We start from the raw sequence: 10,694 nt of genomic DNA on the forward strand, positions 1-10,694 counted from the left end.
TCATACTAGGAACTTTATCACTATTACTTTGACTAGAGATACATTAAATTCACTTTAAATAGTTTTTATGACAGCTGCAGTTTTCATTTTTCTTTCTTGTACTTTTCCCCTTTGAGAAATAACTTTTAATTTCAAGTTGTTTTGCATTTTATTAAAATGAGTGGTGTATGATTACTTGAATTTATCTATTTTATGTTTGTTCCTGGAAAGAAACTAAGTATATAGGACAATTATTATTTGTGCGTATGAAAAATGCTTTGTATATCTTGTTCACGTGGGATTAAAAAATATTTAACCAACAATACAATTATATACTGCAAAAACTTGATCAACAATCATCATGCCAATCCTTTTACTTCATGTCATATATTGCTTAAATATGTTTGATTGATGGTTAATCATCTAGTTATCTCTGGCAACCTCAGTAAAATGATTTAGTGTTTAGATTGGATTGATGGTTGTTCTCATCAAGTGATGGGAATAAATCCTTTTATGTTAAATTTCACATGACCATCCCATGTAAAAAATTTCAGGTATATGGATGTTGTAAAAACAGTTAATTTTTTTTTTTAAAAAATAGAGCAGTTTAACGTCTGGTGTGCCCTGACAAACGTTATTTAACGTCTGACCGTACCAGGGTCAACGTTATTTAACGTCTGATGGGCTCTGACAGACGTTAAATTGCTCAGGTTTTTGGCTCATTTCAGCGCGAAAATTGACGTCTGCTATTATTGGCCTCGACGTTGAATAACGTCGAACTCTTAATGGACCGACGTCAAGTGACGTCTGCTATTTTTTCAACGTTATTTTGACGTCACCCGCTACGACGTCGGTGTTTGAACAGACATCAAAGATAAAAAATATCGGACGTTAAAAGGCTTTGTTGTGTTAGTGTATAGAAAGTTAACTGAAATCCATTGAGATTGATTTAAATAAAACAACCTCGTTTCTCCCTTTACCTAAAAACTGAACTTTGTTCGCGAGTGGAAGCTTCAAGTGCCTAATTAGTCTATTAACTTAGAATGTTTATAAGTGTTACAAAAGGGTAAGAATAAAAGGGAGATTTCTATATGGGAGGGGGACCGTTCTCACCAACTTGGACAAAAGGGGAGAAGACACAAAAGATATGTAAACGGTAAACGTCTATTTATAGAAAGAGATTAAATAATATTTGTGTTCATTTAAAAAGAGTTTGAAAGAATATTTTTCTACATTTGCAAATTTGTAATATTATTTGTAATATTTTGTTATTTTTAATAGTTTCTCATATTATTTAAGAATCAAATTTAGAAGGTAATTTAATAGTTTCTCATATTACGTGTTCGTTACTGATTTAAACGGCATCACAAAAAAAGACCAAATAAAACACGAATTGTGACAATGAGGACCATTTTAAACATTCAGTGAAAATGGGGATTATTTTAAACATTTTGTCAAAATGAGATCATCCGTAACAAACACTACGAAAATGAGGGAAAAAAATGTATTTAAGCCTTAATTTTTCAAGGCATCTTCATCTTTGTATTAGACTACATGGTTCAAGCAAGTAAATATAACTCCAAACCAGACTTTGATACTACTCATGGGTATATTGATGAAGATTAATTAGGAAGACATAACACAAAAAAGATATATGTGTCCCGTTCTTGTGTGACCGAGATATCCCCACAAGATTATGTTTTTTTCTTCTTTGTTATTCAATATGTCCTCCCCTTGTTAGAGGGTCCGACTTGAGGTAGTGTATCTGCAAAGATTATGATACTCAAGTCAGTAAGTGATATGAGATATCAGGTATGATTTTGACTCATTACTAGAAGAAAAAAAGTCATTTAGTCATCTAATTTAGCCACCGAAATAATGCGGTCACAAATTATGACTGAAATAGCCACCTAATTCAATCACTATCAATTAGCCACTAAAACAACAACCAAATTGCTTGTTAGTGAAAATAGTTCGTATAGCGACTGAAACATTAGTGGCGAATATTCGGTCGCTAAATCAGTATGAAAAGTAGACAAAAAATTTCGATTTAGACACCATATTAGACATCGAATAAAGTGTTTTTATAGCAACTAAATTTGTTTTGGTGGCTAAAGGGAGTTCTAGTTGCAAATTAATAACTAAATGAGTTTTGGTGGCTAAATTATTTTTGAATGCAAAAAACTAAGATTTCCCTCTCTATGAAAACTGAAAAACAGAGAGACGCAAAAACTAAAAAAACACGTAATATTTCATTTCCCTCCTTCGAAACACAAAATCTAAAACAACATATATCATTTCATTTTCCTCCTTTAAAAACCTAAGTACTAAAAACGCAAAGACTCAACATTGTCCCACTTCGCGGTCGTCTTCACCGTGGTAGTTGTCAATGTGGTCGTCGTCACCATAGTCATCGTCAACATGGTCACCGTTAACATGGTCACTCCATCACTGTGGTCGCGCTCTCTTCATCTCCTTTTTGTGGTCATTTTCTTCACTGTTTATATATATCTATACTTACGAGAATCTTTTATTACCTTTTCCAAAGTTTGCGCTAGCATCATTGTTTTCATGTTTTGTTCTTTCACAGTTAAAACCTCCATTTCGTTCTTTGGGTTAAAATTGGGTGCATGTTATATCCACTAAAATTGGATTGTTATAAGTACTACATAAGTTTGTGAATAGTGATCAATTAAAATATCATAAACACATTTTTCACATTGAAATTTTGGAATTATGAATGCAAAATTGAGATTGTTGCTGTTGAAGTTTAAGAATCTTTGTATTATAAAGATGCATTACATTTTATTTCATCATGAATTACCATTTCCTTTTAGTAACCTCTTACTCGATGATCGACTCTCTTGATATACCCTTTTAGCATATTATAAAATTTTCACAATATAAAAAAAAATCTCGTTAAAATTTGGAGAAAGAAGCGGATCCTTTAAGGGATTGCGGTGCCATGGTTCCCCAATTTTTTTTTTTTTTTTACATTTATATATTTGAAAATTTTAAATTATATGTAATATATATTAAAAATTGATGGAAATTAAATTAAGTATCTTTTATTTCTTTTAAAAAGTAGAAGTTAATGTCAATAAATAATAAAACTAAAATCAGATAAAATAAAGAATAACAATGTTTATTAAGATTATTTTTTAATTTTTTTATTGTTCTTTTTAGTTCCACACATATTCACATATTGTACTCTTCTCTCACTCTCACTTTTTTTTTGTTGACGAAAAAATAAAGTCAGACACAAATCACTATTTTTACACTTACCTCTCGTCTATTCTCTCCCATCCTTAAAAAAATAATTTTCTCTTGTCTCACTTGATAATAAAATATTAGTTTAATAATTTATATTATCTTTTTATCTCATAAGTCTTTGTATATTATTTTTTTATGAATATAGAAAAAAAATAATGTACTATGTGTTTTTCATAATCGATTTTTAATTGTGACTTGATTATCATAGATTTCTCTTTTAGTAATTATGTCTCTGATTTTTTTTTATTAGCATACGATAAATTACTTTTTAATCTTAAGTTTCTTTTAAAATAAGATATATTGATGAAGAATAAAAAAATAGATTTATTTTTTAAAAGTGATAAAAAAAGCTACATGTGAATATGAATTTCTTTTTAGACATTTACATTGAAGAAATAACAAAAAATGTGAATATGAATTTCTTTTTAGATATTTACATTGAAGAAATAACAAAAAAATTTAGTTCTGATTCAACTATTGAAGAGTTCGAGACTGTACGAATGAGTGAAGAGCAATCTATTAGATATATGTAATTTCTTTTGTAATTACAGCTATACCAAGTTATGTATTAATATTTATTGTATTAGTACAAATTTTGAGCATATTGTTATGGCTCCCAAAAATTATTGGCCAAGATCCACGATGGAAAGAAGTAAATTTGTACAACTATAATATTTTTCTTAATATTTGACATCCTAAAGATACAAGATATATTCTTTTAATAATGAATCTTTTGATAATATCAAAATTTCTTTGTTGTGGTTTGATTTTTTTTATAAAACTGATATAATTGATATTTGGAACAATAAAAAATGCGTATGGGTATATGAGTATTCTCGTTACTCGATTAGGATGAGATGAGACAAAAAATATATATAAACTGAGTTTGTAGATGGAGATGAGGATAAATATTTTACTTTATCTTTCACTCTTGCTGTGTTTTTGTTTTGTTTCGAAAAAGAAAAGTTAGACAATTTTTTTTTTTCTGCTCTCATTTCTCATATGTCCTCTTTTGATAAAAAACGTAACTCTCTCTTCATAGTGACATATTAGTTTAATAGTTAATATTTTTTTTCATCTCATGAGTTGTTTTTATATATTTTTTTTATGAATATAGAAGGAAAATGCATGTACTATATGTTTTTTTCATAACCATTATTTAATTGTAACTTGATTATCATAGATTTATTTTTAGTAATTACGTCTCTCAATTTTCTATTATATCTTGATAAATTATTTTTTAGTCATAAACTCTTTTTTTCAAAGAACGTATACTGATAAGGAATAAAATAATAGAATTTTTTTAAAAGATAAAAAGGAAGATACTGAAGATAATAGAATTTTCCATCACTACCCGTCCCGTTGTCCTCCCTAGGCGAAGGGAGCTCACCTGAGCGAGAGTCCCTCTCGCTTGAGCGAGACCCTTCAGCCTGAGCGAAGAGCTGGGCGAGAGTGCGTCCTGGTTTGATATTTTCTCTATTCTTGGATGCTTGGCATGTATTTGATTGGATTATTATATAATGACATGAGGCGAATGAATATGCATGAGTGAGAGGGTGTATGAGTTGTGAATGATGAACTTGAATAATTCTTGGCATGTAGTGAACATGAACTGGTTGGTTATGAAAGTGGCATGGTATTGATATGAGGTAAAATCCTATATTCATGGATGGAGGATGATGAGTTGGTATGGGTTTGACCTGGAATATGAAAGAGGTTGGTTATAAAGGTTGACATGAGATGTATATGCATGATAAATATTACTTGGTTGTTTGAGTATGATTGGTATGTGGTCAGTACTTAAGTCCATGAGTCTCTAGGTGAGACCTCATGGTGGTGCTTCAGTGGTCGGGACGTAATTCCATAATCCTTATTAGTGGGAGTTCATGGTGGTGCCCCATGTATATAATTTGGTAAGGATTCAAGGTATGGTTGCATCTTGACACCCTAAGGAGTCAGTTAGTCTCACTTAGAGCGGACTGACTCTTGTGGTGAGAGTAGTAGGAGGCCTGAAACTCATTAAGGACTAACTTGTGTGTGAGAGATTGAGACATTGTAACACTTAGCTCGGGGGTGAGCAGAGAAATCCACCACAAGTGCAAGCATTCGCTGAATCCGACTAGATTATATGAATGCGAAAGTGTATCTAATTGCATGATAAAACTATATTTGGCTCTAGCTTACCCTTCTGTTATTTGTTGTGTGTTTTGCTGTGTGGTTCTCTCTTTTGCGATGATCATCAACTTGTTGATGTGCGCAGATGCGAGGAACACCCGTGGTCAATAGGGAGGTGATGGTTCCGCTGCTTAGTCGACTGGACTTGGGCTCTGCTCTTTATGTCTTTTGCTAGGGTTATGGCCCATGTATTTTATTGAGTGGTACTGTGTTTCTGGTTACATTAGACCTTGTACCTTGTCTTGTATTGGCATCGTAGTGTGCCTCAGGATTTACCTTTATAACTCTTGGGTACCTTTAAGGAGTGAGTCTTTACTCCGTATCTTTGCTTGTATTATTATATTGTGTGACGTGTCATTTAAGTAAGTTTATTTATTAAATGGGACGTTACATCGTACCTGTGTTTTCGCTAGTTAATATAATATAAATGCATATACATTAACAAACTTATATTAATAATAGATTAACAATATTAAAATAAATATATTGTGTTAACAAAGTTTATCTTTTAATAAATAAAAGTTAATCAAATTAAATTAATACCAAAAAAATATGAACATTGTGAGACATTTCAATTTACAACAATTAAAACTTGAATCATAATATATAATTTAATTATATATCAATACAATAAATGAAATATCTAAACTTGATATTGATCAATGTAGCCAAAAAAATTTTAAATATAAAATAGTTGTGACATTTATTTATAGTTATTATATTTATCCACCGATTTTCTAATACAATCATCTACAGTATTATTGCCTTAATTAAAAATATTTAATATAATAATAATATAATATTTAATTTATATTTGTTATATTCTTAAAAATTAGTTATGATTTGGTTGTTTTAAATAAAAAAAATTGGTTTTCTATGTATGTTTGTCCTTATCATAAGATGGATATTTATGATAAGATAATCATGCGAGGTAAATATTAGTATTACTATGTGAATACTTTGAAGTATAATTATAAATAAATTAATACCTTGATTGGAATGTATATTTTTTTTTTATATATCTGAAAACCTAAATAATATAACTACAGCAGGTCTGATTATTTGTTCCTTGTCTTCTACTTGTATAGCAGTTCGGGATAGCACACAAATTGTTGTTTTTTTAATACTAATATTCTAAAATATAAAATAGTTGTTACGGTTATAGTTATTATATTTCATCATCACATATTTTAATAAAATCATCCTTTATTACTTTTATTAAATACAATATAATATAATAAAATTTAATTTATATTTATTTTATTAGTAAAATTTAATTAGTTATGATTTGGTTGTTTTAAATAAAAAAAATGGTTTTCTATGTATCTTTTTCCTTATGATAAGATGGATTAAAAATTCTGAGAGGTAAATATTTGCCTTAGTATATGAATATTTTGAATTATAATTATAAATAACTAAATACCTGGATTGCAATGCATATTTTTTATCTGGAAACCTAAATAATAACCCTGCAGGTGGTTTCCTCTGATTATTTGCTCATTTTCGTCCCACTTGCATAGCGGTTCGTGTGATAGCACACAAATTGTTGTTTTTTAATTTAATTTGCACACCTTTCCCGCAATATGTTTGATTCATCTACATTGAGAAGAGATTGTCACTTTATTGTTTATTGATTGCAGAAAGAACATGAAGGCCTCCATGTCAGATTTCTTTAAGAACCTTGATGATTTCACAACTCCACGCGAGGTACCTTTACTTTTGTATTTTTGACATTTTTATATGATTTTCATGATGCAACAGTTGTGACATAGGGTGTAAAATTAGCCTTTTGGTCTGTGTTTAATTTTGAGTTGTTTAGCGTGTTCATACTTCCTTCATCCTATTTTACCTTCTCTCGTTATCAGATATTAGTTAGTTTTACTTTATCTCCCATGGAAACAATAACGCAAAGAAGTTACTTCTTTTTTTCAAGTTTCGTGTTTATTCCTTATAACTGAAATAAAATTGCAATTGCATAAGTTGTCAAATATGATCCTATTTTACATTCAAAATAAACCTGGAAATCTAAATCAAATATGATTATAGTATAAATAATTGGTAAGAAACTGAGATATAAAAATGCAAATTAATAGATGAAGTAATTTATACTAATTGTAAACCTTAGAAAAGATATCTGTATAGTGGTTTTCTCAAGTGTTTTTCTAACTAATTCTCACCAAAACTCAGAAGTCAAATCAATCTTTTCACCAAAATTATCAAAACCATCTTGACCATGATTAGAAGATTTTGGTTAAAAAGGATTTAACTGGTGTTTGTTTGCATCTTATTTGTTCAATTAATATTATCTGAAGTGTTGAATTGCGTATATGGTATAAGCTTTTGAAGAACTTAACAATGGTTTTTGATTGGAATTTTGTTTCTTTTCAGATGCTAAACGACTTTTACATGTCTTCCTTCGTTATGACCAGAAAAGATAATTTTTATGACCGTTCTGCCTTATTTAGTTGCTTGTGCCTATTGGATGACGCGGATCTTGTCGATTTGCCAACTCCTGCAATTGTTAAGGTGAGAGTGAAGCTTATAAATGTGACATGCACTAGATCCTATCATTTGTTTACCCATTTTATTACTTTGTAGCCTGTTGAGCTTTGGAGTGGTAAGCAGCTATTTAACATTCTATTGCGCCCACATGCCAATGTGAAAGTCTGTGTGGATCTTACCGTAGAGGAGAAAATATACACGAAGGTGGATGAGGAGAAAAGAGAATTGAAAACATTGTGCCCGAATGATGGGTTTGTTTACTTTCGTAACAGTGAGTTGATCTCTGGCCAATTTGGAAAGGTTACTTTAGGTTAGTTACTCTAAAATTACCTTCACATACTGATAGAGATATCTGTTAAATATCTTCTTTCTATTCTGTTTTTGCTATCTTAGTCTTTTTTGTATCATATCATATACTCACTTTTTGTAGAGATACGTCTTTTCTCTTCTAATAAAAGGTTCTTTTATCAAACACGTTATGTGCTTCTCTGTTTGTCACGACTCTGCATCTCTTTTTCTCTGCTACTCCGTGTGCCACCGTTCTCACACATACTGTAGTTTTACCATTAATGTTTGCGTGGATTTTGTTGATGTCCTGTACTTTGTTTTGCACGTGATCAGGAAATGGTAATACGGAGGGACTGTTATCTCTGATACTGAGAGAATGCGAAGCAGAAGCAGCTGCATCTTGCTTGAATCGTTTAGCGAAAGTGAGGTAAAATTATGGGTTAGAATAAATGAAATATTTGAATTTAAAGCATATTAATTATTAGGGTTCCATTTTACTCAGATGTCGTCAGCCATGGATCCTTGATTTCAATGGCGCGACAGGCATGAATGATATTACACCAAATGAGATGGTGATTAAGAAGAAAGAGGAAATACTTTCAGAGGCTTATAGGAAATGTGATGAGTACATAGAAGCTTTCAATAAAGGAAAACTAGAGCTCATACCTGGTTGTGATGCTGCTCAAACATTAGAGACCCGGATAACTCAAGTATTGAACGGTATAAGTGATGTGATCAGGAAGTTTTTCTTGCAAACTACGCACTGGAGAAATATTCTATTGGTCATGTCGCAGTGTGGATGGAAAAACTCTACCGGTGAAATGGTTGGCTGTCTTGGTCTACAGTCAGTTCGTGGGTTTGAAGATCGAATCCTTCCTCATTTCCCTAAAAATGCACAAACGCCTGCAGTAAGTTCTTGTTACCTTTAATTGTTCTTGTTGATTTAGATTATCTTAATACTGGTTTTCTCATTTCCTTAGCTTTTTATTAATATCAATTCTCTCTGCACGGTTTTAAATTTCTATTGTTGAAAATCGCCCAGATCATATGATGAGGCAATTACAGTTGTTTCTTTACATTAAATGGATGTGCTACTCTTTATGCAGGCTAGAGGTTTTATTGCTAATTCATTTTCCAGTGGATTGAGGGGTACTGAGTTTTTTCTTCACTGCCAAGCGAACAGATTTCGTTTATTAGACGGTAATGTTCTTGCTCTGAATTTGAATAAATTACGCGTAATATATTCTGAATTAACAACTTCATTCAATTACATTAACTATGGAGACCAGATAATATATTCAGAATAATTAATCGCATGTGGTTTTCACTTGGATATGAAACTATGAAAATGAATCCCCACTCTCCATTTTGCAAAAATGAGTTCTTGTTACACAATCACTACGCAATAATATTTTGTACCTAGAGATTGATTTGGATTTTGTTTCTTTATATAAACAAGGTGAACCATTGGTAGCACTAAAACATGGAAAATTTTAATGTTTGGTCAATAATTTATTTTATAATTGTTTAATATGATGAAAAACACTGGTCTTCATTTTATAATATATTTTTTTCTGATTTTGATTTTGCAGATTAAAACTGCATAGACCGGATATTTGTCATGTTAATTAGTTAAATGAATGGAAGATTTGTTTTTACATTATGCTAACACGGTAAGAAATGTGGGTGGTTCTATTGTTCAATTTTGCTATGGAGATGATAGCATGAATCCGACAGGCATACGGAGGAAAAACTTGGAAAACGATTAATTTGAGCAGTTGTTTCTTAAATGCAAGGTTTGAAAACGGCCATGGTTATTTAGTTTCATCATTATTGTTTGGAACTTTGCAACATTATGAAAATATTTATGATGTGGTTTCTTGTATAACTGGGCAAGTGGATGCATTTTTTAGGGGAAAATTTTTCTGACACCACTGTTTACAAATAGCATACATTTTGACACCGGTTTGTCTAATAAAATATTATATTATAATAGATCTTTTATTTATATGTAGGATGGGAGTAAAAAGAAAAGTACCAGTATCAACATATCAATAATGCTCTTTATTAGGCGTGCTACTGGTTTTATTATTTATATTTTTTTTAGAATTTGAAAAACTGCTAAGTTACAAATTAAAATTAAGATTTTCATTTTAACTTGCTAATATGTTGACCACAGTTAAGAGTTTGATTGACTTAAATCCGCTGCATTTCTTAGTCATTTTTTTTCATATATGTACTAAAGTTAGAATGTATTTGGATGAGATCATGGATTTGTAGAGAAATAGAGATAAAAGTGAATATCTTTAGAATAAGAGGAAGATAATGAGAAATGAAGAAAAAAATTATTAAAGTCTGTGAATAATTTAATGTGTTTATAAATAATTTTTTTAATAAAATTAATTAATTATTTTCTTAAAATTAATTTTTATTAATATATTAGAATTAGAATAAAGTATAAATATTTTTTATATATT

General features: G+C 30.3%; 1 protein-coding gene across 1 annotated transcript; it reads left to right on the plus strand.

Annotated features, from left to right (window-relative positions):
• The first annotated feature begins 6,883 nt into the window (after positions 1-6,883).
• LOC114192417 (DNA-directed RNA polymerase III subunit 1-like) lies at positions 6,884-10,148 on the plus strand. Its single transcript, XM_028082133.1, has 8 exons — positions 6,884-6,949; positions 7,068-7,134; positions 7,816-7,953; positions 8,026-8,239; positions 8,551-8,644; positions 8,720-9,125; positions 9,324-9,417; positions 9,810-10,148. Exons 2-8 carry the CDS (start codon positions 7,075-7,077, stop codon positions 9,812-9,814), a joined length of 1,011 nt encoding a protein of 336 aa, XP_027937934.1. The 5' UTR covers positions 6,884-6,949; positions 7,068-7,074; the 3' UTR covers positions 9,815-10,148.
• Positions 10,149-10,694: the final 546 nt, after the last annotated feature.

The sequence above is a fragment of the Vigna unguiculata genome, chromosome 7 (genome assembly GCF_004118075.2).
Source record: "Vigna unguiculata cultivar IT97K-499-35 chromosome 7, ASM411807v1, whole genome shotgun sequence".
Taxonomy (NCBI): Eukaryota; Viridiplantae; Streptophyta; class Magnoliopsida; order Fabales; family Fabaceae; genus Vigna; species Vigna unguiculata.

Bases quoted from the DNA above. Each gene is read 5' to 3' on its own strand.
- LOC114192417 (XM_028082133.1), top strand. From the start codon at position 7,075: ATGAAGGCCTCCATGTCAGATTTCTTTAAGAACCTTGATGATTTCACA. The intron at 8,240-8,550 runs GTTAGTTACTCT...GCACGTGATCAG, and splicing joins ATTTGGAAAGGTTACTTTAG to GAAATGGTAATACGGAGGGA. The intron at 8,645-8,719 runs GTAAAATTATGG...CATTTTACTCAG, and splicing joins AATCGTTTAGCGAAAGTGAG to ATGTCGTCAGCCATGGATCC.